At 46.7% G+C, this 27,813-nt stretch overlaps 1 protein-coding gene across 5 annotated transcripts in view; it reads left to right on the forward strand.

Annotated features, from left to right (window-relative positions):
• Positions 1-27,813, forward strand: part of COL13A1 (collagen type XIII alpha 1 chain) — a 94,953-nt gene that overhangs the window by 18,728 nt on the left and 48,412 nt on the right. For all 5 annotated transcript variants that reach the window (XM_032445299.1, XM_032445300.1, XM_032445301.1 and 2 more), the window contains 6 exons: positions 3,335-3,404; positions 20,439-20,446; positions 23,045-23,071; positions 23,858-23,893; positions 24,425-24,451; positions 26,650-26,700. In XM_032445299.1, coding sequence (XP_032301190.1) covers positions 3,335-3,404; positions 20,439-20,446; positions 23,045-23,071; positions 23,858-23,893; positions 24,425-24,451; positions 26,650-26,700 — 219 coding nt within the window. The remainder of the gene's footprint in view (positions 1-3,334; positions 3,405-20,438; positions 20,447-23,044; positions 23,072-23,857; positions 23,894-24,424; positions 24,452-26,649; positions 26,701-27,813) is intronic.

The raw sequence follows: 27,813 nt of genomic DNA on the forward strand, positions 1-27,813 counted from the left end.
TTCTCTAAGCCTTGCCTCTGCGAGCAGAAACCATTAGGATAAAATCATGAGAGTTCTGCTTTTCCTTCTGATTCTTTTGGTGGTTAAATCCCCTTTTCTTCTGTCTGCCTGCAGTCCTTGAACCTGGATGGCTTAGCTTCATGATTTCTCTCCATTCAGGAGAGCTCACTGCTTGCTTTTACTCTCTGCCACATAGTCCTGAGTTTCCAGGGACTGGACCTTTAAGAAAAAACAGTAAAATTGGAGATAAAACAATGAGAGTTAACAGAACCACCAGCCCTTGAAATCCTCCTGATGGTTGTAATAGATTATCTATTTAAGACATGTTTCTTTTAGCTGCTGGAGATAGTGGTGGGAAATGATTTCACCACCCCGGGTGACTGCAAACAACTGCATCTGCTAAAGAGCTATTAATCTGCCCCCTTTGAAGAAGTGCCCTCTCTTTCACCTAATCTCAAGTGCCCATCCAAAATAGACAGTTGCAAGGCTTAGGAGGCCCCTTGTAGGAGCTGGTCAGCTCTGCCACTGGCACGAGCTTCTTCAGCCGCTTTCATATGTGTAGGGGGAAGATGCAGCCGCTAAGTCGCTGGAAAACATGTCAGGCAAGAGCAAGCATGCCATATGGGCAGGCTGATCTTCGGTCTAAGGAGTGCTTTTAGCATTTCTGCCTGGGCGAGAGATAGACAGTGTCTGTCCTGTTGCTCAGTGCTCTAGATATCACCCAGGTGAAAAAGCCAACTGCAGATCTCAGGAGATCACAAACACTTAAGATTTCCAGAGACCAAATAATTTAATTTTTGCTTACAAAAGTCAGCCTTTGCCCTGAAGTGACTGCTTTCTGTTGTGTTGGAAAAGCTGCCTTTAGAGGAAAGACTTTTCTTTTTTTTGCTGTCTTTAGCAAATCTAGCTTCTCATGCTGGACCAGGCAGGATTTTGCACAGTGGTAATGAGGGAAGCAGAAAACATTGGGAATTTGTTTTGCTTCGCCATCTCAGCCCAAGTTTGACCTAAGGTCTCTGTAAGCCAAAGATTTTTTTCTATTGCTGTCAGTGTTTGTTCAATAGACTCTGCGGGAAACTGAAATCCAGGCGCTCCTAAATTCCTGCCAGGTTTGACTCCTGCTGAAGAGGTGCAATCCCACAGCAGCACTGCTCTTTGCACTCACAGGGCCTGTGGAGCTCCTGGGCTCTGGGGAGGCACCTAAATGGCCCGGGATGGGGAAAATGCCCAGCACTGATGAGTGCCTGATGGACACTTGGTACCAATGTTTGCCCTGCAGAGCAGCATCCCTGTCTTCCCTCCTCCAGGGCCTGTTTTCCATGGGAAGGCTACTTCAGCAGGCCAGGCTGCTTCCACTTTCCCAACCCTGCAGATAAAGTCGTGGGGAAATGTTGTCACTCTTGTTCCTCTCCTGGTCGTACTTGAATCCTGCTGGGTCATCACTTCCCCTGATAAGTTTGGTTATGCTGTTCTTCTCCTGGTGTGCCAGTAGAGGTGCAGCCAAGGCTTCTTGTAGCAAACCCTAACTCTGCTCACCCCTGGACTATTCCTCCCTGGTCCCCAGGGGACCTCTGTGTTTGTTACGTGTTTCCTTGCAGGTTTCTCCTCTATAAAAAGGGTCCTGCTGCAGGCAGGGTGTCAGAATCTTGCTGATTAGGAACTGACTTCCTGCCCAGTCCATGTGAACCATCAACTCTTCCTGTATAATCATGAAAGCTGTGTGAAGCCTGACTCCCAAATACAGGAACCGCACTCAGATGTGGCAGTCTCACATTGAGACATTTTGATTGGCGTGCGTGTAGATGGAAATGCGAATACTTATGTTTGCATACCATTGAGTATCCAAATAAAGCCTCTGCTGTCCTATTTGTGCCCATGTTTGACCATTAGCACAGAGTGTTCAAAGCCAGACAGTGCTGTGGAACAGAGCCGTGCCAGTTGGGGTGGCAGTTAGATGGGAACGTGCCCAGATGCAAGTATCTCTGCTTTTAGACTGAGACAGCAGACATGGATAAAATGCTGTGTGGGAAATGGCAGCTCCTTTCGTGTGAAACCTTCTCCCCTCCCTGATATCACATCAAGTCGCTATCAAAACATTTCAATATACAGTGCAACAAAGATGCTCTGGAAATAGTCCATTTCTGCTCAGTTGTAACAGCTCACTTTGATTTAGACTTGCAATAAGGGAGCCAGTCCCTTCAAAGTGAAAAATAGAAGCACTCGAGACAGTTCTGCTGTTCTCTTACCTAGGAAGAAATGTGCCGTTATTTTCCTTTCTAAAACAAAATGTCCTCAAACTGATGTTTTCTTGCAGGACGCTGCTCATTAACTTGTGAGAATCAGATCAATTATATATGCTCCTGGGCATGGGCTTCTTTTAGTCTAACATAGGATTATTTCTTTCTCAATGTCAGCCCTGGCTAAGAAGTAGGCTGGACTATAAGAGGATGCAACTTGCACAGCTGGGCTTGAGGGTTACCTGGTAAGAGGGAAGGTCTCCTTAGCAAAACACCCTTATAGCTCAGTATTCTCAAAGCAGCTCAAATCATTAACCAAGTGTGATTCACAGGCATTAATGAATAACTTATTTGGATTGATTTGCATTTTCTCTCTAAATTGCAGTTATTTTAATTATGTCTACAAGCGGTACTGTGGATGTTGACCCCAAAGTGCATTTTGCTCTGGATGTGGGTCAATTTTATTGACATTTACATTGAGCGAGGAGGCCATGGCCTTGGGTGTACCAGCACACCAGCTCTATTAGAAACACTAACTCATTGGAAATGAGCATTTTGACACTATTCCACCTTGTGAAGGCTCTCAGTAGGTTTTGTTTTGTTCTGCGCTGCAGTAACATTAAACTTCAAAGCCCGTGGTGGTTTAATGAAATGCCATTGCTTTTTTCAGGCCACTTTCTGCTGTAATTTTTGATGCAGCCTTTCTGTCTGTTCAGGTGTCTCTGTGGGCATATGAGGTCTTCTACGGAGGGAAGAGTACCTTCTTCACATCTCTGTTTTTCTGTCTTCCAAGTGGATCTTCTGTGAAATGCAGTTTTCTCATGAGGATGCGATCCCCACTAATGGCTCTTGACTTTGTAATGCCTGTCAGGAAGACCACATTTGGAGGCCATTATGAAACTCTGTCGGTCTGCTTCTAATCAAACCCTAGTTAAAGACTATGAACTCTAATGCCTCTTTTCATTCCCAAGCTGGTCTGCTCTCTCTCTCCCATCTCTACTTGGGTAGTGTTGCCCGATCCCACTTTTCCAAGAATTTGAGGCTTTGGGTTTCAGCAGTGTTAGTGACTCCATTTACTCTTTTTCCTTCCTTAATAGAAATTGAAGTTTCACTTGCCGAGACATCGAGAAGTTCGAGAGACCCACCAGCGATGCAACTGCCCAGCAGGTAGGGGTCTGTGACTGCGGGCACCTTGGAAGGGTATATTTGTCTGCTTCTTTGAAGGCTTGTATAATGCCACATTGTATATGAATGTAAAGTTATGCATGCTTGGGAAATGAATGTGGACAAGCACGTAGTGAGTTTGTACGTAAATACTAATTATGCATATGACAGAAAAAGCAGATAGTCATCTGGATAGTCAGTGGAGAAAGAAAGATGCATCCAGGGGGCAAATGTTCCCATTAACTTTAGATATCAACATTGAGGTGGGCAGAATGACTCGTAGGAGTTGTATCTTTTTGGGTAATTTGAGAAGGGTTTGAGGAACATAGACTAGACCCAGTGCCAAAGCTGAATAGCTAAATTTTGGTGAGGCAAAATGCCTCTGAGCAAGGAGATTTGAATTCCTTGGTGTTATACAACTATCTGAGGCATCTTTCAGAATAACAGCCTTCTCTTACAAGCACCCATATGTTAGGGTTGTTGAATGAAGTGGTCACTGAAGGTCCTACTCATAACACAGAAAAATCTTTTGGGATTGCTTAATTACATTATGTTTTTAATCATGCTAATATCAAAAGGCTCTTTGAGACACTTCTTCTCAAGTGGTTTCAATACAATAAGTGACAAATTGCTATGGAAAAAACATTTGTGAATGGCATTTCATTCCATTACTATGAATCATACAGCCTTCCTCATTGTCTTTTGGTACATTTGATTGTGCAGAAGAAATGGATGTGAAGGGTAGCCAGCACTCTTCTAAACTTGTTGAAGTTTTGGAAGATCTTGAATGTGTATAACCAAACTTCATCTCAAAAAGAAAGAGGCCGAGAAAGTTGTGCTTGAATAAGTATCTAAGACTTGCGTTTGTATATTCTGTGGTTTCTTTCTTGGTTTTCCTGGTACCTGATGTGAAGTATTTTACAGTGTTTGGCAATGTGGATGTCAGTGTGCATTTTAGTATGGTCAGCAGTTGGACATTCATAAAAGAAGTGATAAAGGGGCCTGTCTTTACTATAACGAGTGTTTTCTCATACTCAGTGTGTTTAGGTCTTTGTTCAAGCATAGGAGGTGCACTCTCTTTCCAGATTAGAATGGATTTGTAAGGTAGATTGAAAAAGCATTATGTAAAGCTCTACAGGTTTGTGATGGAAGAGAACTAAAATCTAGGATCCAGATTGGCATAACAATGAGAAATGTCCCCTTAAACAGCAGGAACAATTTTGGTTCAAATTTAAAAGATCTTGTAAATGAAATGTCTTCCCCACTTCTCCAAAGATGGATCAAAACTGCATTCAGCTGTTGTGGCAGGTGAGGTCTTGGTTTGCTGTGAGCAGTGCAGAAATGAAGGCACCTTTGGCCAGCCATAGTCCCATCTCAGATATTTTACTGTGGGATTTTTCCCTTCAGTCTCTGTGCCAAGACCTTGGGAATCTTCTTCCCCATTGCATTTTTTTGTGTCCATATGCCCTGAGGACCAGACAATGTGATTCTTCTGAGACATTCAGAAGCGTTAAGATGTTGCAAGACTTGGCACGTGCATATTGCTTCTCACCGGCCTACTCCACCACCTATAAACAAGCACGCATCATGTTCCTCACCAAAAATAAATGTTTATCAGTAGTGACATTTCAGTACATCCTTAATTCTGAGTAAGGTTTCTGTGCGGCAAAGAGGGGGAAAAGGAAGACAAGTTCATCTGCTGAGCTGTTCAGGATGTGGAGGTTCTGGGCAGGGTCACCCGTTGCCATAGGAGAGCTTCAGGACATGAGAGTCTGAGAATGTAAATGGTTTAGGAAAGCTGGGAACAGGGGAGCAAGAAGGCTGTGAAGTGTGTGACTGTGCCTTCGCTATCTGAGTGCACACGATAAGGACCGTAAGAATAACATGGTCAGGAAAACAGCACAGCTGTATTTATAGCAAACGATAAGGAAATATATGTTTCCTTCAGCTGGGAAGCTGGTACTTCAGATCACTTGGTCTGGGACTGGGCGTTACTACCTGTAAGCAAGATGTTGCTCTGTGGCATTGTGTTTTTCCAGTTCAGAGGTTACATGGGGCTTCTCCACCGCTCTGGAGAAGCTTAATTCAGGTTAGGAAAAGGCTCTGAAGCCTCAATGGCAGCAGTAACTGTACTGAATTGGCAGCAGGGCCAGATGTAGGTGGGGATCTCTGCACAGGGGCAATACTCGTGGGATTTTGGTGGGACCTGGGTCTGATTTCTTGGGTAGAGCCTTCCCTTGTAGCTTTTGTTTATGTGAGGGAAGTGTTTCTTTTCCACCTGGGGTCTGGGCATGGCTGAGAGCTCAGGACAGCTACCTGAGTTTTGGAGAAGCCGCTTGTGACCTTCCTTGATTTCTGCCACAGAATAACATTGTAATGAAATGCTGTGAGGGAAAAGCATTGTGTTTGAGTTTGACAGAATGAAATGGTGATCCTTACCAGTCTGATCCAGACCCAGTTACAGTACAGACCTTGTCTGCCTGGACAGACTCAAACAGCCAAAGAATACCACCAAGACCCCCTCCCACAGCCTTCCTGGTGGAGGTGGGCGCCTGTGTATTTTATATACTGTGACTCTTTTTATTAGACCTTTCCCATCTTCCTCTCTTCAGCTCCTATTTTCACAGTCCCCACGTGGCTGTTTTTCACTCTGCTGGCTCTCCACTCCAGTCTTCAATATCCCTTAAAAAAATAAAGGGCTGGCTCCTTTCCCTCTGCCTCCGCACTGCTTGTTTTGGTCCGGTTTCTCCTTAGGCAGGTTGGGAGCCTGCAGTGCTGGAGGCGGTCAGCTGCACAGGCGGGGAAACAGCTCAGAAGGATGACAAATGGCTTTTCCATCCCTCCTGGGGCACAGAAGGGACGTGGGCTTGGGGAGATGGTGGCTCTGGCCCTTCAGCTCCTGGGAATGGATGGTCAGCAGGAGGTTGCTCAGCCCCAGTGCAGATTGATGTGCCTTCTAGTGTTAAAGGGGTCTCGGGTAGGCAGGGGGCAGCTGTGGGGGTTTTGGTGTTGGCTGTGAACTGAGGTCGTCTTGGGAATGTCTTTGGGTCTGGGCAAGGGAACACCCTTTGGGCATTTCTTCTTGCACAGAGCCTCACCTGCGTCCCCTATTGCCTGCCCCAGCCTCTTGGCTGCTCTCTTCAGTATTAAGAGTAGGCTACTACTAGTACTACTACTACTGCAACTCAGAATGTTGCTACGTTTACCTTGTAAGGTGGCTGGTGAAAGCAGAGGTGCAGTGGTGGCCCCAGAGGTGACCTGGGGCTGTGTAATGCATGGCATGCACACTTGGTCCAAGCATCCTGCTCGCCCCAGGAGGCAGCCAGCAAGAAGTGTTGCAGGGCTGTGGTGGGGCCTTGGCTCCCACCCAGGACGTGTCACCCAGTGCCGGCAAGGCCAGCTGGCAGGAGGCGGCAGGATTTCCCACGTCCTGACCCCTGCCTGGCCCAGCAAAAGGAGGAAACATTGGGAAGGGCACGACCAGGTCTGGCGGATGTGGATGGTGGGGATGGGGTCTGATCCTGGGCAGGGCAGGCTAAGTAGCATCACAGCACCCAAGCAGGATTTTGGAGCCCTGGTTTGGTGTGAAAAGGTCACTCCATGGCTATTTAAAAGCCAGGGGCTACAAGCTGAGTCGGTGGCTCTGACTCTGAGCCAAGAGAAACATAAGGCAGGAGCGGATAATGAAACACTCAGCCTCACAGCCCCTCTGTCAAGAGGTGTGTTTGAGGCGCTGTGCTTTTTTTTGACCAGTTTTCAGGATGATAAGTCAGCAGTTTTCTGTGCTGGCTACGCATAGGATGTTCTGGACTGTAAGGTAATCCTTTTTCTGCTTTAAAAATGTCTAAATGCAGCTTATTAACAACCTTGAAGGCAAAAAAAAAAGAGAATGGAGCTTTATGCATGGCTTCTTTTCCTGAATATACCAGCAAAGTCCTTGTGAGCGGGCTGCTGGTGAGCTGAGCTCTGGGGGGAGCACTGTGGCTGAGCATCCAGCAGTGGCTGGAGCAGCACATTGCTGCATCAGAAAGTGCCGTTAGCTGGCACAGCACCCCATGGTGCAGCACGTCTGGAAGCAAAGTTGCAGCATCATCATTGCTTAAAATACTTCTGCTCTTTCTCCCTCCTTTTTAGGAATTCTCCCTGGGAATTCAATTATTCCCTGAAATTTAACTGTGTTCCCCCATCCACATTTTTCTGGCCCTCCAGAGTATACACACACTTCAGCCTCGAAGGTTGCTCATGCGCCATGGCCTGCTGGCTTTATTTTGGGTTGGGGTTTGTTTGGTTTAGGCATACTGTTGTTTCATTTGTTTTGAAGATGCAAACCACACAATGAATTCCACAGATTCTGAGAGCAGTTATGAATAGATGGGGATGAACGACTCAGAAAAAAACAAACAAACAGTTTGTTTGGTCGGCTAACTCTCTTTCTCAGAACATGTAGGCAGCTGTGCTCTTACACAGCTGCCTGGGGCAGATCAAGGCCTTGCCTCACCTGGAGCTTACCGCATCCAATACTGAGGAATGGTAACAGGGAGCAAGGATGCTCCTTGTTCTCCTAATCATCAGCTCATTCTGCTTAGTCTGCATTTGGGATGTAAAGTGGCTTGATTCAGGTTTAAATGATTTTAGTGAACCTGCTGGTGAGCATTTAATACAGCTGAAAGTGTTGCTCAGGCTGCACGACAGTTGGAGTACAAGCACACCCTGATGCTGCTGTCACCCAGTGCAGCTGGGAGGGGAAGAACCACCGCCTTCCTTCTTTGTCCAGCAGATGCTTAGAAACAGAGGTGATGCAGTCAAAAGAGATGGTGCTGAAGTACAATGATGGACACAGGTGTTCTGCAAGAAGGTGGCCTGTTTATTTGGACATATTCTTATTTGTGTAATTCCCCATTGCTATGTTTGAGCCTATCTTCTGGGTGCCCTGGGCTCTTCTCTCGACCCTATGCTACTGAAGGACTGCATTTGTAAGAGGAATCTGTCCCACTGTGACCTTTACTGTTCCTTTGCTGCCACAGACATCCAAATAATGGGCCTGGTGGGGACTGGCACCCTTCATTCAGACCAGGGCCCAGCAGGTTGCCTGCGGGGCACCCAGGATTCATGTGGATGGTTGCAGCAGAGAGCTTCTGCATATTTGATGGGTTTGTGTACAGATGTTTGGTGGAAGTGTTTACACCATTGCGTGCCTGTGCTTGCAATGTATATGGTACATATGGGCATAAATCAGTGCAGCGACAAAGCAAGGCAAAGACATCCCAGATGGCTGGGGAAACCCAAGGAGTGCATTGCGCTGCTACTGTGCTCAAGAGCTTTGATTCAGTGTGAGCGCTACTGGGGTGGAGGAGTTTTCCCAGGCCTGGGCTGCGTGCACATGGCCGGGCTGGTTTGCGTCAGCCACTGACGCATGTCCGGGCCCTGCGATGTGGGTCTCACGTGTGCTGCCCATCCCGACAGCTTTGTGGTGGCGGGAGGAATGAGGGCAAGTTGCACCGTCCGCCAGGCTCAATGACAGGGCACTTGCGCAAAGCGTGGGTGCCTGCCAGCCCACGAGGAGCACCGAAAATACCCAGGATGGGCCAAAGGGGATGTTGTAGGCGCCAAGTGGCTCACTCCAAAATTGTTTGCAAGGGGACTTTGCACTGATGCCAGTGTTAGCTGCTGCTGCATACTTAATGGCGATGGGGAGGTACAAAGCAGGCTGCTGGTGGTGGGGATGGCCCTGCTTGGGACCCAGGCAGGGAGCAGGGTTTTGCAGTGGGGACATGGGGAGCCCTCTTCTGTGAGACATCAGGTGATACCTGATTCCCTCTCCGCTCTTCCGGGCATCTGCTTGTGTCTTCACAGCCATGGGGAGAGATCGAGTCTGATGTGTCTGTGCCCAAAAGGTGTCCCAGGGCGCAGATCAACAGGAAGAGCAGCGGGGCGGCTTTCCTCCACCCAGATCAACTTTCAGCCTCTGTGCCAGGCTGTGGGGCCGCAGGTACAGCTGATGGGGCCTGGGGAGAAGTTTAAAAAGGAGAGGTTGCATCATTCAGGGCTGGGAGGCTTTGGGAGGCAGAGCTGGTAGAGGCAGAAACCTCATCTGTTAAACACATACCACTCGCCCCCCCACCCGGGGAACATTCAATCCTCCCTTTGATGGACGTCCAAGAAAATACTTCTTCCACATCCTAAACTTGTTAGCACCAGTTAATCATCTTAACCTTTCCCCCCCCTCAAACGCACACTCCAATGAGTTTCCCATCTCTGGCAGCCATTAGAGATGCAGCAATGCTTTTCACACAGGCAAGCATAGGGACATTAATTATTAAACATCCTGGCTGTCCCTCAGGTAGGAGAGCAGAAGCTCGTGTGTTGTGAAGTGCTGAAGCCACTTCAAAGTGACTGCCTAGTGCATTGTTTTGAGGTGAGGTGCTCCTGATACAGCTCCTCTTGTCTAGGAGCTGGACCAAACCTTGTGATTGAGTTCTGGCGTTGGATCAGAGCCCCACTGGGGTTGTAGAGGTGAGCAAAGGGAAGAACCTCAGCTCCAGGGTGTGCTTCTCTCCTCTCAGCTCCTGGAAAATGACTGTAGGGTGTTGGCAGACAGTACCATGGATGTGATGCTTGGTCCCAGCACTTTCTGCTGCTGGATATCCCAGCTGCATCACTGAGTGATCAAATGCATTTTACACAGGGAAAGCTCAGTGGCCCTGTGCTCTCATACAGATTCCTCTGCACCAGCCCCTGTATAACCCCTATCTCAGAGGTCTCTCTTGTTCACATACTCTCTGATGGGCTTGCCATAGCTCACACCCTGCTTTTCTGGCATGCTGCTCTGCTCTCTGCTTCTTCTTTGACGTTTGTGAGCATTGTGAAACATTAGCCCTGGAAAACATGTGTCTGCATTGGAGCTGTGCTTTGATGCATCTCATGTTTAGCGTCACAGAATGCCAGCAGCATGACAATTGGAGGGCTGAAGAGACACGCTCATAAGAAGGGTCTGGGCTGCACAGGTGGTGCAGCTGTGACACTGTGTCACAGCTGCCTTCCCCATTGGAGCTGAAGGGTGGCCTGCTAACACCCTGGCTATCAGGTGCTGCTAACTGGGCCGCTTCATATCATCTGGCTATTTCTCTCATTTCCCATCTGGAAATACCCTTGTCTTTGATGCACTTACCCCAGACAGCTCCCTTTTCAGATGTAGAACTGACCCCTCAGTTCATCCGTCTACTCTGTGATGCCTGTGGCTCTGGTAGGGTGGTGATGAGCCCTTTGATGATGCCCTCTTCTTTTCTGTGGGCATTAAAGAGGCAGTCTCCTTGCAGAGCCTCCTTGGACTGTTTTACCCCATTCCCCAAATGTGGCTGGAGCAGTTCCTGCTCTACTCTCCCGTCCTGCTCCGACCCAGCTGCTGAGGCTTGCTGTCTGCTCCTTCTTCATGCAATGTCCTGGGCGAGCAGCATCATGGCTGGACCACGCAGACGGGAGGTAATTAAATCAGCATATCCCCCAGGGAGGGAGCTGATTAACAGCACATTTTCCCCACGCCGGGGGGCTGAAGCACACACGAACAGTCTCAATCCATTGCTTGCTTCACTCCCCTCCCTTAGGATGTCTGGCTTTTTCTTTATTTATTTTTTTCTTCTTCGTTTTCTTTAATTTTTTTTTTCTTTTTCTTCTTTTTTTTCTTTTTTCTTTTTTTCTTTTTTTTTTTTTTTTTTTCCCCTTAATCCTTTATTACAAAGAAAAGATGAAGATTATATCAACCAAACTGGAATTTGAACTGACAGTGCTTTTGTGTGCGGGACTTGTTTATTGTGATTTGGTATTGCTCCGGGCAGCACGCACGCTAGCTGGGGACCACCCAGTGATCCCATCCACACCAGCTCCTCTCATTATGTGGATGAGCCAGCAGCAGGTAGAGGGGTCTTGGGGATGTGGGCTGTGCTTTACTTTGGGAGGGGGTCCTTCTGAGGGTTGACCCAGTACTGGGATGCGGACGGATCCCTGTAGCTGCTCTTTGCTTGTACTCCTCCATCAACCACTGCTGTCTGAGGGAAGAGTTGTAGCTGGAGGCGGCAGCAGCTGCTGGTAGTTGTGTGTTGGCCCTGTCCCTAACAGAGCTGCAGCACACAATGGGTTGGGATGGTTTGTGTGGTTTTTTTTGGCCTTTTTTATTTGCTTTTAAAATATTAGCTTCTTAGTAGAAGGATTTTAGCAGCAGAAGGGAAGTAGTTATGTCTCCCCAAAAGGTAGCCTTACAGATTAACTCTGCCATCAATGCTAATATGTGCAACACGAAAGAAGGATTGAGCCCTTAAGAGTGCACAGCGCTCATGGGCCTGTGGCACAACCTGAGGAGTTACTGTGATGTTGTGAAGCTCTGTTTGGCATCTTGAGTGCAGTGTGATTTAACTTGCTGTTAAAAACAGAAGGAAAGATGAACTAGAAAGAAATATGTTTTTTGGAAAGATGTTATAACTTGATGCTCAGTTCACTGCTGGTTTTTTTTTGTGTTGATTTTTACTTTTGTTTACAGATGACACTTATGGCAAATGTATTTTGTTTCTTTGTTTGTTTGTTTTGGGGGGAGGGGAAAGGGGGCGTAGGAAATGGGAGCTGTTGACTGGCTTGTGACTTCTTCTTGTCCTGAATTTCAAAGGCATCCCGGATGGGTTACCATCTTGTGCCACCACGTTAACCTGACTTTTGATGGGACGGGGTCCTGGAGTTTTTGGGAATATGGTGGGAAGTAGTTCTCATGTCCTTTAGGAAGGAGAATTACAGCTGTACACCCCTTGGATCAAGGGGTGGTGGGGGACATGCTCTGTCCTTGGACTGTGTGGTCCATTGTGCATTCAGCCATTGGCTTTATTCCAAGTTATTTTTCCTCTTCTCCAGGGGGGAATATCTCATTTTTCTATCTTCATTGCTTTCTTTTCTTTTTGAAATTATGAAAAAGCTACCTTAAAGTATAGGGACTTATATGATAAAGAAGAATATTTTTGGCCTCAAGATGGAGGCTCTGATGGGTATATGCAGCCCCTGGGCAGCAAAACCTATGTAGAGTTTAGCAGATTTATTTGTTGTTAGATTTGTGAGAATGAGAAGATGACAGAATACACGTGCTTTCTCGAGTGTGGCAGAGAGTTGGTTGGGGGCTGTTGTTCGGTTGTTTTTTTTGCCTTTCCAGTCCTGTGTCTCTCTCTATAACACAAGCTGTGCAACACATCTGATTTGGGCACTAGAGGTTCTATGGAAGGGATCTGCATGCCAGTTCATTCTAGGCAGGGAAAGTCATGAATCCTTTTATTGCTGTTAGCCAGCATGGGTTGTCTCCGTCTGTGTGAGCTGCCCCAGCCTGCTTCCTGTGAGGCAGAGCTCTGCACAGGGGTAGGAGCCAAGCTAAGCAAACCTTTCAGAGTCTGAGGTGTGCTAAGAAAGTGTTAACTAGATTTGAATGAATGAATGGGTACCCTCCTCTTCCTGTGCAATAAAACATGCTGTGCAGACCCGCTAGGGCTTAGAAACCCTGTCACATTTTTCCTTTGGAAAGGACTAGCATCAGCCCTGTTCTCCTCCACATGATCTGTTTGGAAACAAGGCAGCACATCAGGAAAGAGCCCGAAGGAAGAATTTATGGTGTCTTTAATTAGTCAGTTTGTTCCATCCTTGAAGAAGAGGATAACGAGTGTCAGGGATGTATTGCTGGCCTCTGGAGGAAGAGCACTGTGGCTAGGCGTATGTCCAACTGCTGATAGGGTAATTAGTGGTAACTGGGAGCTATCAATCAACTTGGGTGGAAAAAACGTCTTGGTTAAAGGAAAGACCCTCCCAAACATTTTTATAACTCAAAAGGGTGTGAGACAAGATCTGGAAGACGGAACTGGCAGTCCACAAGGTATTTGAGGAAGGAATCTATTATAAATAAGATAAATGGAACACAATAGTCTTTTGTTCCTTCCCGAGTAGGTGACAGAATTTGCTGTTACAAAAGTTGCAAAATATTTTGGAAGGAGGAAGGAAGAAGAAAAGAGTTAGCAGATGGAGAAGAGAGAAGAAAAACAGGAATGAAAGAAAAAATAGCAGCAGTGCACTAAAAACAACTACTAATTGCAAAAATGACGTAGGAGGAAAATCTATGAAATCTGACAAGTGAAACGCATCATTTGCATTTTAAGTGATGGATTTAAATAATCATTAGCTGTAGTAAGTTCCAACTTTCTGCTGTTCCCAGACAACCGCATTACGAGAGAGGAAGTAAAAGTGCAGTGGATTTTGTTTTTCTTTTTACCCAGCTATGGTTTACTTTGTCCAGTTCTTCCTTGTGGTTCTAATTCTGCAGCTCACTGGGGAGTAGAATTTGTACAGGGATCAACCAAGCAGAGAAGAAGCAGTCAGCATCTTGGTGGAGGAGTTTCGGATCTTTTGAATAACCAGATGCAATTTCCAAACCAGGTTGGAGCTTTCAGACACCATCTTCCATGTTCCTGGTGCGGAATAGGATGTGTTAGAGGATGTGATAGATATGGAGTGGTAGCTGCAAAAAGGCTGTCAAACATCTACTCTGCCAAGAGTAGGATTGCATCGGGCTGGTAGCTTTTTGCATTGGTTATCTTCAGACTACAAGTTATGAGGTGCTCAAGCGAGTGTTCAGTTCTTTGAGATGGACTTCAAAAGTGCAGAAGGAGCAAGAGAAGTAGTGTGGTAGGGCCCCTGGCGAAGGATTTGAGGAGAGTTAATAGTCAGAGGCATGTGCTGAAACCATCCTGGTTTCATAGATATAGGAAGGAGTCAGCAAAAGAAAATGACAGACTCCTCAGTGAGCTGGGATTTATGACAGAAGAAAGTGAAGCTGGAAGGATTTGAAATAAATGAGTATACAAGAAGAAAATGGTATATGGTAGGGCTATCAAGGACGCCAAGAACATATAGAAGTTCATGGTAAGCGAGGATACCTTCTGCAATGGAGCAGGAGAGTGGACAATAGACACAAGGACATCAGGCAAAGACAGTGTCAGGAAGAAACTCACTTTCCCTCTGAGACTAACTGCTCATGGATGAGGTATGTAGATACCATGTCTTCTGCCTTTGCCCAGGCTTCTGCCACTGACTTAGGCAGCAAGCCAATGAGAATGACCAGAGGTCCAGGAAATGTGGATGCTGCAGAGTGACTGGAAAAATTAGGTTTTGTTTAGTCTGAAGACAAGAGAAAACTAGTGGGAGCAGGACAGCAGACTTCAAACATGTAAAAGGTGACCGCAAAGAGGAGAGAAATAAAACAAGTCTGTTCTCCAAGCCTGCTGTACACCAGAGAGATCATCAGTTGGCTTAAACAACACTGGAAATTTTGGGTAGCCTCTAAGAAAGATAATAAATATGGCCTTATGAATCAAGGCATGAGTATTCCCTGGACTGGATCATGAGGCAAGTGTGTGGAGTTTCTGTCTGCAGAGGGACAGGAGCAGGTTAGAGAAATATTTGCCCAAATGGGATAGGTAGAGACGTTTTTCCTCTGGTTGCTTTGAAGATGTTCCCTTCTCAATTTCATGTCCCTCTCATTCCCCAGGAATCTTTTCATCTCTGTTTGGTTTGCCTGAGGGAGGCAGGAGGGGAAGAGAAATGGGACAGTTGAGAGCTGTGGATTTCATCTGGCAGTTTGCAGGACCCCAAGGGCACACCAGCTCTTTGGCAGAAGGCGGTGAAGCACAGCGAGCCTGCTGCCATCCGGTTTTAATTTACCATCCAGGGACCCGCACTGCTACTGGAAAACCCAGAGGGGGCCTCCAGATCCCAAGAGAGAAAACCCACTGATAGCACTGACCCCAGGGGCCCTTCCCAATCCTGTTTTCTTCTCTTTCTGTGGTGCTAAGTGTTTCAGCATGGCAGCACAAACACGATTGTTTGCTGCTTGGAAAGAGCAAATTGACCCATGAATGCCTGCCTGAAGCAAGTATTGTTCTGCCCCTCTCCAGCCATTCCTCTTCCTCCTGTGACAGTGCCAGAGGTGCTCTGCTCGCCTTGGGTGCAGCCATAGAACCTGTGGTCCAGCTGCTCTTGGCCCTTTCCCTTTGTTTTCACAAGGGACTCTCCCCGATGCTTGTCAGAGTGTTTCTGTTTCTGATCACTCACCTGTGAGCACTTTACTCTGCCTACAGGCTTGCTGTGGATGGGCCAGATTTTCCTCTTCTGGCTCTGGAGGCGCATTTGGCTTCTGTTGTGCCTTTAGGCATTTCTTAAAATATGTGGATGCTCAGAGATGCAGTTTGAATCTGTGGCTTAACTTCACTATTAGACTCTCTTTACTGTTTTTGCAACTGCTGTTAAATCATCTTAATTTCTCCTTGAGAAATTCATTAGTTATTTCTCTTTCTTGCTGCTCACTTTTGACGTGGTCTTCCCTCTGGCTCTCTGTCTGATGGATCCACCTGGTCTGGAGCTGGTGGTGATGCATGGGGATGCTCAGAGTGCCTGAGCAGTGACTTCTATCCTCAACAGCTGCTGATATCAACTGTTGAGGCTCGGTGATGTCACGGGTTTGATTTCGGAGGCGAGGTTGAGTGACTGACATAACCTTGTGCCGCAGCTTAGCGTTGGTCACATTTTTTGGCAGTGAAATCCTGATAGCCTTTTTGCTGTCCAACATTGCTGTGGTTCTTTGAAGAACCTCCTGCCTTGCTGCATGGAGCCGTTCTGGGGACAGGGCCTGGCCTTTGGCAGAGGTTGAAGCTCTCTGGAGGGAGTTTTACACATAGATAGATAATGTTACCTGTAGCAACTTTTCTGGGGGCTGTGCCTTGGGAAATCACTGCTGATAAAATGTTTTCTGTTTTGAAGCTTTCCGTTGTTTTTAATTTAACTCCAAGCTAAGATTACTGAATCATGGCAAGTATTTCCATTGTTACCAGGCAGGCATGTGGTATTTTGCCTTTTTGTTTGCAGCTCTCTCAGGAGTTAATGTTCCCTCCACCTTCTCTTGAATAATTTTTCCTTTGATGGAGGCAGGAAAGATACCTCCTAGAGACTATGAGAACTCCTCCAGGCTTTAAAACTGCTCTATGGCCAGTCTTCAAAACAGGCAAAATCTACCATCCATGCTCTATGCACCCAGATGGGGTCTGCCTGCTCTAAAATGGGGCTGTGCTGCTAAGAGGGGCTTCCTGCCCCAGGTAGGGTTGTGCTAGGGCTGCTGACATTTTAATCAGCATTTCGTAACTAATTGCCTGGCCACAACTGTCTTGTTATCAATTAACAGTCCTGAATGTCAGGAAGTAACTGTATCTCTCTAACTCGCTATGGCTTCCTTCTGGCCCTGGAAATGGCTGGATTTCCTCACAGGGATGGATTACATGTTTACATCTCCCCTCCTGCTGCTGTGTGTAGTGAGGATGATCCAAGGAAGCAATGACTGTGTCTTTCTGTTTTTTCCCTACCCTCCTTACATTGTTTGTGCTGTGGAGTAGAAAGAAATTCCTCATATGTGGGGAATATTCCTCATGTTTGGAGCAATCTGGAAGACGCCTACATTGTAGACTGACTGCAAGAAGCCAGGGGAAAAAAAATTTAGCATCAGCATTTTAGAGCGTTTTAAGAATGGCCACTTTTCCAGATGTTGGGAAATGCCCTTAAATGGATGGAATCTTTTCAGTGATCCTATCAGTCTGTAGAGAACTGCTGGGAGATATCTCTGCCATCAGCAGGAAGGTCTCACACCATGCTGACCCACTCTAATGCTGTCCGGCTTTTAAGATGCAATGTACTGGGACATGGGACTTTCCAGATTAGGATAAATATGACTCACTTACAAAACTAAGCATCCCCTATTCTGGGCCCAAAGAGACTGCACTTTGGAGGGTGACTTTTCACCCTCTTTGTGTGGCTGAGGGAAAAGGAGTCATTGCAGTTTTGTTTTAGATGAGAGCCACTGAACAGGCCATGAGGAAGGACAAGTGAGTGGAGGGCTCTGTGGTACAGCTCCACAGCTCCCTGCAGTCACGCCTCCTCTCTATGTGCAGTATGGTGGGCTGCAGACCATGGCTGCTCTTTTACCTGCTTGGCCCACAGGAAAGGCAAAGCTTCTATAAGGAGAGTTTCTATCTGCCTAAAAACCAGCGCAGTAGAGAAGGGGCGATGCAGATGGTGCTAATTTCTAGAGTCCATATGTTTGGAGGGACCCCAGCTACCCCCACAATAACTCCTTGTTTTTCGAATGTTCCCTTTCAGAGGTGCTTTGGAGGTCTCTTTGCAGGAGGCTGGCTGCTTCCTCCCACTTGTCCACTCCCAACATGTTTGCTCCATCCCATCCCTCTGTCCCCTGCTGCTAAATAAGTGCTGCAGCTGGATAAACAGCCATCACTTACAACCCTCCTGTGCCTTTCAGCCTGCCTGCTGCAGTCTATTGGTTGTGGTGCAGCCTTTGCACCAGCACCAGGAGAGCTCTGGCCTTGGCAAGGTGGGCTTCAAAATACAGTCACTCTATGGTGACTGCTGCAGTTCACCTTGCTTTTTCTAAGCACCTGTGTAGTCTGATCATTGTTAGAAGCATCACAGGCAGCCTGTGGAGCTTTGCTGAGCTGTGCCCAGGTGTTCAAAGGCTCTTGCTTGGTTTTGCAGCTCTGCTCATAAGGGTAGTAGGAGCAGAGGCATGAAGGCCCCCTCCCACCTCACTTTTTTTCTAGTGTGCATTAAACTACTTGTTATAGTAAAGAACAAGCCTCTTTAGAAGCTCTGCTCAACCTTCTTGTTAATCACTGTGGCAGAACATGATAAATCCACCTTGCTGAAGCTTTATTTCAATTTGTAAAATCCCTGGTGCCTCTTCCTTCCTCCTTCTCTACCCTATGTTGCCTTTAGGAGTGACTGCAGGGCTTTGCTTTCTTTTCATTTGAAGCTCAGTCCCTGGATGGTCTCTTTGACTGAGTTACTGCAGCCAAAGCCATGTCCCTGCAGCTCACAGATGCGTGTTTATACAAGACTGCGCAGCCCCTCTTTGTGTAGCCATTAATTTTATAGAGGGCATATAACAAAGATGAGCCTCCAGTATGCCTCCAGCCTTTGATCTGCGTGGGGTGCACGACCCGACGGGCCCAGAGCTGCCGGCACTGCTGATTTACTCTGCTCGCTGGACACAGCTTCTGGAGCAGACAGAAGCTCATGTTTTCTCTCAGCAGTAATGCAGTACCATTGTTGGCTGTGCTGCTGTCGGGCTGCATTTGGTATGGAAGGGCAGGGGTAGCTCAGGGTTTGTTTGCCGCTAATGTTAGCTAAGCAGTTTGGTTCATGCAACCCACGGGTGCCCCAAAGCCTTGCAGACGGGTAGGCGGATTATTAAGGGTCTATACTGTTGCTAATGGAAATAAAGTCCGTGTATTGGCAGGCAGTAAGCAGTGACCTTGTGGCAGGGTGCTTGCTCCGAAACAAAATATCTCCAAAGCAGTTCTCTCGCAGAAGAACCTCATTGTCATCCAAGCCAAAGCAAAAAAAAAAAAAAAAAAAAAAGTATATATTATTTTTTTCTACAAGTCTGACAGAAATTGAGATTCCTGGATCTGAGTCTGACCTTGCCCTCCAAAATGACCTCTGGTCAGACACTCTTTTATTGTTTAGACGTGGCACACAGGGTAGGACAGTGACTTGCACCAATGCTGGCAGCAGGCAATTCCTGATCAACCAAGTCCAGTGCCCACTGAGCTCCTGTCCTGAATTTGGGTAGAGTTGTTTTCATTTTGGGTTGTTGAACCTTCTGGTTCAGCCCTAGCCCTGTTGATCATCAGCCACATGCTTAACTCTTACATTTATTTTATTTTAACAGAAGGGAACCCTTTTTTGGATCAGCTTAGATAAAAGCTGAGCACAAGGCTAAAAGCATCATTTCAGTTCAGTTTTAGGTTACTGAAGCTAGATAGCCAAACTGCTTGCTAGCATCATATTAAATGAGACTTTTCCAACACAGAAAACGCTTGTTCATCTAAAGTCTCCTGTACTTTATGGATGTTCATCCAAGGGCATTTTCAGGATGAGGACGTATTCTTGCAGGTGTTCGCAATGACATCTATGCTCTGTGCAAAGTAGGGGTTGCTGCCTGTTATCTGTCAGCTCGCCTGCTATACTGCTTAGTTTTACCTCTTGGCACTTGATGTGGAGACAGAAAAAAAAAAAAAAAAGAAGAAAAAGAAAGGGGGAAAAAGAGTGTCTAGGAAGTATGGAAAATGTAGAAACCCCTGACAGTTGTATTGTGTGTCTCACTTCTCCCACAGAGAGGAAACCACAAAACAGTGAGTCCAGGGGTTTCTTTCCGCACACAATATCTGTCAGGGTTTTGAGGAAATTTCTGGGAACCGATGAAAGAAGTGTGTTGTTTAAGCCCTCATCTATATGGTACAGTATAGAGGGAGCTGCAGTGCTCCACACTGGCAGCTTCTGCAAGGCTTTCCAATCTAAAATAAACCCACAGGTTTTGAGGGGATCTCTTCCAAGCGGGCAGATTGCCTCCTATGGGAACAGAAGCAAAAGAGAAAATGAGCTTTTACTATGGAGAAAAGGCACTCAATGTGTTTGGTCACTGTAGTTTCCTCATGAACCTTTGCAGGTTTGCTGGTGGCAGGTATGTGGGCATCTTAGCAGCACAGGTGCTCTCACCTTTCCAGGTTTAATTTTCTTGACTTTGATGGGCAGATGAGATGCGAGGGGGAGTTCTGCATGTAATGAGTCCCTCATGCTTAGCAGTGTCACACTCAAGGAGGAGACCCCCCTATGTGCCAAGGGACCAACAATGAGCATACAGCCTGACTTACAGCCTTCCCAACATGGGGCTTTCTGGGGCTGCCCTGTACTTGTGGTGACTGGTGAGCAATGCTGCTAATTGTGTGAATACCTTAATTAAAGACCAAGGAGGTGGTTGGAAATGCATCAGGAAATGGGAGCAACGTGAGTATCAGCCACAAAAGACAGTAATAATATGTTTATTTAGCCATTCTCCTTAGGAATTACTGCATTAATAATTAATTCCTGTTGGTTTTTTTTTCTGTTTTTCTTTCTGTGTTTCAGGTCCACCTGTAAGTACTGAAGCTCTATGGTGTACAAGCTACAAACATGGTTTGTGGGGCATGAACTGGCAGTCTCCAGTCTGTGGTGTTCACCTTGGGATTGCACAAACAGCAAGTACTGTGGGTGCTCAGAGCTATGCTGGGATGGAGTTGTTCTTTGCTATGTCACAGCTTTTGAGGGTGAGACAAAGGGATTTCAGGGCTGGGGACAAAGCAAATGCAGGAGCTCAGAAATCCGTGTGTTAGCACTTGGCCCCACATACCCCAGGGGGATCAGCTGCATGTGCTTCACATGCATTGGATGCCACACGCCGAATGAGACATGTTTGTGAAAAACGGAAAGACAGATCGCAAACACATGGTGAGAGCTGAGCTGTAGGGACTTGCTTGCTGCTATCACCCAGGCTTGCTGAACTGCTGGGCCTTCAAGTGTAGCTGGGTAACTATCAATTTCAGAGGGAGAAGTGTGTTGACAGCTTCCTTTTCGAATGTTAGCTAATGCAAAACCTCAACGCAGATGATTTAGGCTGCAGGAAAACAGCTAGGTTATTGCAGAAGTTTTCTTACTGCTATTAAGAGACCCACAGTGAATCAGAAGTAATGCAAGGAATGGGGCCATGTATCGACATCTCTCAGGATTATAAAGAAACGTTATATTGTCTCTAGCATAGTCCTTCCAGAGGAAATAGCTTATATTCACATACAATAGAGCAACTATACTTGGTGTGTATGAAGGAACATGAGAAGTTAAACATACGGTAGTCATCTTTTGTCTGTTCTTGCAAAAATGTCTTAAACAGTTTGCAGATGACGTTCCGAGGAGAAGTAGTTGCTGCACAACCTTTTTTCCCTTCTCATCAAGTCAAAATGCTCTAGACTGGACTCCCACAGATATATGAGCACAGTCCCCTTTAATGGCAGCAATCTTCCAAAAAGTTGCACCTTCCACGCCAGAAGGTCTGAAAGTATTTTACAGCTGGAAGCCCTGATCCACACAAGCCTTCAGCAGTCATTTATCCCAGAGGATTTCAGAGTTGGCCACTGAAGTGAATGTATTTCAGCATTAGCTTTGGGTTATAGGGACGAGATCGTGTCTCTGGGCTGCCCAAGGAAGGCACATACTGATACTAAAGGGATGTGGCACAAAACTGGTAGTGATGTTGGCATTTATATTATTGCTGTTAGAAACAGGAAAGAAAGCAATAGGTCAGTGCAGACATCTCCTGGAGAGCAGCCTGTGCTTTTGCAGGGCGAGGAGAACACACACTCCAGGCTTTCTTTGCAGCAAAAAGGGCTAGAAATTTAATATCATAATGAAAGATGGAAGTCTGGCAGAAACGCGTGGGACCACCAGAGAAGTGCTGACAATATATGCTACCGTATCCTGGCTTCCTGTGACCCCTGAACCTGTCTCCACATGCAGACTTCTAGGACGGGCCGTGAGGAGTGCGACAGCCAATGGAAATAACAAGAGGAAGTCAGGCAGACCAAGCATCTTCAGCCAAAGTGGAATTTGTCCTGAGCTAACAGCACCTTTGTCTCATTCAGAACCTCTGGGTTTCCAAGAGGCTGGCAAGTGAGACTGGTTCAACTGCTGTGAGCAGAAGCTCATGGCTGAAGAGACGAGCAGAATCCTCTGTGTTAGTGTAGGAAATACTTGTTCCCCACATATTTCTTCTTATTAAAACCGGATGAAAACTCAAGCTTAAGAACAACAGACAGGGGCTCCTGCCTGGCTGGCTGTCAGACACGTATGTCATTCTAGACTGCAACCCCAAAGCACTGATGACCTTGCACCTCTCTCCCAGATTTCTTTCCCAGCTTGCAAAAGACAATGTGTGGGGTGGTAGGGCTGATGTTCACCACCCCACTGATGTTGACTGAGCATGGGAATGGACAGAAATCCACTTTAGAAATGCACTGAACGCAGCTTGTGGTCTTGGTCAATCAGGGGAAAAGCCGAGGAAAGGATGAACAACAGCCCCAGGAGCAACATGAGCCTTTACACACTCGTCTTGCCCAACAGATGCTCCCCCTGTTGTCCTTGATGTCAGTCAAGGCTTTGGTGAAGGCAAGGGCAGCCCACAGTCATGCAAGAAATTTGGTGAGATTTGGATTGAAATGGGCGAAGGAAGGAAGGAAATGATGAAACCGTGCAATAGTACTGAGGTTCCCGGACTCTTTCGCTGTCTGGACCACATCCGAAGGAAAAGATCCTCTCGTGGATGTTTTCCCTCCCATTTCTGAACATGCAACATTTCTGTGGCAACTGCAGCAATTCCATACATGAAAAATTAATATTTAGCAGATGGAAACTAAGGAGGAAAGTCAGAGCCCTGTAATTAGTTTGTTCTCTACGGACTTGCAGATACCTTCAGAGCCTGTGCAGGCAGCGAGCTGTGGGTAGAGCCATGCTGAAAGGACATTTTATGAACAGGTGATTAGGAAACCAAAGCAATCAGAGCTCATGGTCAACAAGATGGAGAGAGATTTTTAACTATTTTGTTTCCTAAACCCTTACATATGATTTCTTTTTATCAAGCCTTCCCTTTGGTTTTTCAATCTAACTTTAATTTTTCCTTTTTGTTTTTGTGTATTCTGTTTCAGGGTGCTACAGGAAGACCAGGGCTTCCGGTAAATACTTAATCCTTTCTTTTTTTTTGTTCTCTCTTTCTGTCTGGTAATGCATTTATCTATAGACCTCCAAGGTTTTTTAAGCTGTGAGAAGGCAACAATCTCGCATAGTAATCCTAACGTGGAAAAATAGCTTATTGCCAACAGGCCGTGGCTCCTGAAGAAAATTGCCACTGGTATTGTGGCATATGTATTCATATGTTTATAAGGCTCTGTTCAGTGTCACCTGACCTAAAGTAATTCCCTCAACTGCTGTTAGGATTTGGATACCCGACAATTTACTGGGTAGTATCTCAAAGGGGTAGAGAACACTGAACACAGCCACTCATATGTCTTCTTCCAGACGTAATTTTTCCTGTGTCAGCTTGTTCTCTCACATTTTTATTAGTTGCTTCTGGAAAGGAGCATATTTTCAAGTCCAAGAGTGATAACTCTATAAATAAATAGCTTACACTAGAGGTGACTTTAGTGAAGAAAGAGAAAAAAATGTGACACTTGACTACTGCATGAAGCTGGTTCCCAGGACCTGGATTTTGTGAAACAGTGGAAATTGGAATTAGACTTGGTTAGGTCTCGGGCCAACTGGTGACTTACACAGATTCTTAAAGACAGGTTGGGGTCCCCACAGACTTACTTTCTCTATAACTTGCTCTTTTCCTCTTTCAAAATCCCTTGTTGCTTACACTGTAGCACTCAGCTGCATCTGTGGCACAGCACATTTGTGAAGTTTTATGACCTTGCTTTTGGCCGGTTACCAATTGCCTCTGGTTTTGCCTTCTTTGCCAGGGAGACAAAGGTGCAATGGGAATTCCTGGACGGCCGGTAAGTCAAGACCTCCAGCATGTTCCTTGTCCTTCCTCTACTCTTCCAACCCTGAGATGTCAGAATACTTCCAGGCTGACTCTGGGATGGTGCCCGAGTGAGGAGAGCCACCCTATCCAAGCGCCACACCTGAGGAGGCTCTCCTGGTTGCAACAGGGTGGCCAGCCCTGTGAAAATATACATGTGAAGGATATTTCCTTCCATTCTGCTAACCACGGGCTTGCTAACATGCACCCCTGCCCACTGCCTACTGCTGCCCTTTCCAAATAACCCTGCCCCAAGCAAGGGGGCCATGCCCTGCCTGGCTGAGCACTGCATTCTAGTGCTGCTCTCCAATCAGGAACCTGGGATAAGGATGGGAAAGAAGGCTGGGGTGGGGACTGTGGCTGCCCCTCTCACTCCAGCCCTGCAGCCTGGGTTTTGGAGCAGGGGAGTGTGCCCTTGCCGCTGACTCCTGTGTTTGTGTCTCTTTCTCTTTCTCTCTCCCCTGCACCCTCTTGCATGTGGCTGCGATGGGTGTCACTGACCCAGGGACTAAAAGGGCAACCTGGAGAGAAGGTGAGTTGGCTCCTCGTAGCCTTTAGCATCCCTGGCTGCCTTCCTGTAGGGCCAGCACAAACTGCCCAGCTGCAGCCTTGGCCACTGCAGCCAACTTTGGGTTTCCACTCCCTGGGCTGCCAGCTTTCCCCCAGCATGGTAAGTTTATCTCCCAAATTCTTCCCAGGCCACTCAGCCTCCAAAAAAGCTGTGTTTCTTGTCTATGATGGTTTACTAACAGCGTACGAGTTGGCAGGCACATGCAAGGCTCCCCTCATGGCTTCCTGGGTATTAACCACTGAGTTTCTTCCACGCTGGCAGCGCTGCTTGCCCTAATCACCCTTGCAGTTCCTCTCTGCCTCTTGGGTCAGCATAATCTCTGCTGTGAGCCACAGCAAGGAAAATGGGATGGCACACTCCTGTTTCTGACATGGTGGGACTTGGCATCCACAAGAATAGTGCTAAGGTGCATTTGAGGTGTGTGAATAACTGGGAATCTGCAGCCAGAAGCAGTGAGTTATAGGAACTAGGAAAGAGATGAATATTCACCTAGTAGGGGAATCATCAGTGCGGGGCACCACCGTACCAGAGCCATTTACTCCTTTTCATGGAAGATAGAAAAATACAGCAAGGAAGAGTGAGGTAGGAATCTCTCCTTACTTTCAGGCTTCTGCTTGTTCATTGGAGCCTACAAATGTTATCTAACAGACTAAGATCTCACTCTTAGTTGCCTGTGTTTCCCTCAAGCCCTCTGTGAGGTCCTTGGCTGTCCCAAGTTAGTTTTGCAGAGAGCTCTGTTGCTTGCAGGCTGCGTGGTTTATGGGATGCTCCATCCAAATGCTGCTCTGCCCCGGGCACTTCTGGAGCCGCCTCTCAGGGATAGACAGAGCTTTCTAAAGACACAGTGTTTCCTACCCATTGCACATCGTGGGTGGCTAGGAGCTGCAGAGTGGCTGTTTGCTTTTCTAGCAGGGATTTGCTGCTTTCATTCACGTCCCATCTGAGCTGATAAGCACACAAGCAAGTCTCTTCCCCAGTGCTGTCATGAGGCAGCTGACCAGCTGCCTGTGGCTCCCATTTCCCCAGTGCTCACCATATCCCTTCTTCTTTTATCTCTGATGCAGAGCGTGTGAGAGGCTTCCTGGATATGCAGGTTATCTTAAAATGTGGGAAGGAGAGAGCTCAGCTGTTGTTCTGGCGGCTGTTAATTATGCATCTCTTATCAGCTGCCTGTTACAGACTTAAGGACTTGTTTCCATGTCCACTTAGTGCAGTTCACGCTTTGAAAGAGAAAAAGCCTTGGGCAAATTGTGCTGCACTTTCACCAGCAGCTTTGAGATTGTCACTAAAGCAGATAGAGCAGGCAGACCTGGCTGGTCCTGGCTCTGGGTGGGCACTCAGCACCTGCTGTAAGAATGAAGGCAGCCTGTGCCACTGCTGACCCAGCCCTTGCACTGGGATCTACAGGGCATGTGTGATGAGGGGGATTATTGCTGCTGGGACCTCTGTACTGAGTCCTAACTGGGCTGGAAATCAGCCTCAAAGTCTCCAGCCCTTCTTGCAGTTCAGCTTGGTGTAGGAGAGGCAAGATCTCAAGTATTTCTAAATTGGTACCTGTATTGGTTTTCAGGTACCAAGGATGGTCTCTAAATTGAAGATTGCCTTAGGATCTGGCCCAAATTAAATCAGTGTGATACATCACTATCTATCACAATCATACTACTTGTCTCCATGGCAGACCCAATTTCTTCCAGAATCCATGGTTGAGCAAGCAAGCCCTCTATTTTCTGGATTCCCCCTTCCCCACCCTGAACACACACTTTATACTTTGCTGCATATCAAGCTGCTTCAATCTGGAGTTATTTAATTTAGACCTAAACTTTTGCATTCCTGACCGGTCATTAAGTCTCAATTGACCTATTCATAGAATAGCTAGCTTTGCAGTTAAAAACCATGGCTGGTTTATGTAATCCCCTTCCATGTTTCCTTACTATGTTTGAGAGAACATAGTCTTTGGTATGGAGCTTTGCAGCCAGTGTTTCCATACTGCCTACAAAGGATGTTCTTATAAAAGATCACTAGAGAATATTCAGAATCTGTGGGAGTTTCTTAGGTTATTTTTCCTCACACCCTCATTAAACCTCAGTCTTTATGGCAATGTATTTTTCTTTGTATTTTCACCTTTTCTCACCCTTTTTCCTTTCCCCATCTCTCTGCAGGGCGCTCCAGGAGAAGCAGGCATGTCTATCATTGGGCCCCGCGGTCCACCCGTGAGTGACTTTCCACTCTATTTTTGACTGATTCGGGATGTGGGCAAGTTACAGGGAAACAAACATTTAGGAGGGGCAGCAAGACAGCATCAGCTGGAGAGAGCAAAACCCCTGTATAATGTGGTTCCCATGCTGAGCCAGGCTTGGTTTTATACCGCTATTATATACTATATATAATGAAATTACAGCTCATACTTCAGAACAGACGAAGAAGCCTCGCCTTGCAAGGGAACTATAGTCCTGTATTTGAAAGGAAAAAAACGTATTTCATTCTTGCAACAGGACCACTCCTGTTTTTGAGGAGAATGTGCCATTTGCCTGGCTGATCTCAGCCTTTGGTTTCATTAGTGAAGGACAAACCCCCCCAGTTTTGCAGAAGAGCAGGATCAGAGCTAATCTGGTGGCTAGGAAACTCAGAGAGACAGATAGATCAGAGTTGTCCAGAGGTCTCTATCAGTACTAAAAGCCTTGGAAACACTTTGCCAGTGTTACTGAAATCTTGAAGACCCCTTTGCTGACTGGGGAGCAGAGGAAAAGCAAGGGAGGATATTACACCTCCCTCCAGCAAAAGCAAGGAGTCAACCATGCAAAGCTTTTTGTGAATGTAGGGTCAGTAAAATCAGGCCAGCACAACTTTAAGGGCTGGAGCACTTATGTGCCCTAAACACTGGATGTTTCTTGCTCTGTAGTTCAGCCATCAAGTCTCTGCTTTTGTGTGGATATGGCCAGTCCTCCTCACTCCATCCCTGTGCAGCTTTCTCTGGGGATTTCCATGAGAAAAGACCCAGGGACTTAATTCTCTCCCTCCCTCTGGGCACTTCCGATTTTGATTAACCTGTGAACAGCACTGTCCTTGACCTGCCAAGAGCATGGGCTGCTAGCGACTTTTGTTTCACAGCAGAGGTCAAGTGAGAGAGACCTAGGCAGCACGAATGCTTGGCTACATCTGGCTTTCCAATTAGCTTTCCAAAAGAAGAGTTTCTAATAAGTAACAGCTTTGTGGATTCCCAGGCCCACCTGCCCATCACACTGGAGTTTGGGAAGCGACAGAACTGAAGCAAAAGAACTTAAGCATTTGTTACACAACAGATCACCCTTGGTCACTTGGCCAGG

Source organism: Coturnix japonica, chromosome 6 (genome assembly GCF_001577835.2).
Source record: "Coturnix japonica isolate 7356 chromosome 6, Coturnix japonica 2.1, whole genome shotgun sequence".
NCBI lineage: Eukaryota > Metazoa > Chordata > Aves > Galliformes > Phasianidae > Coturnix > Coturnix japonica.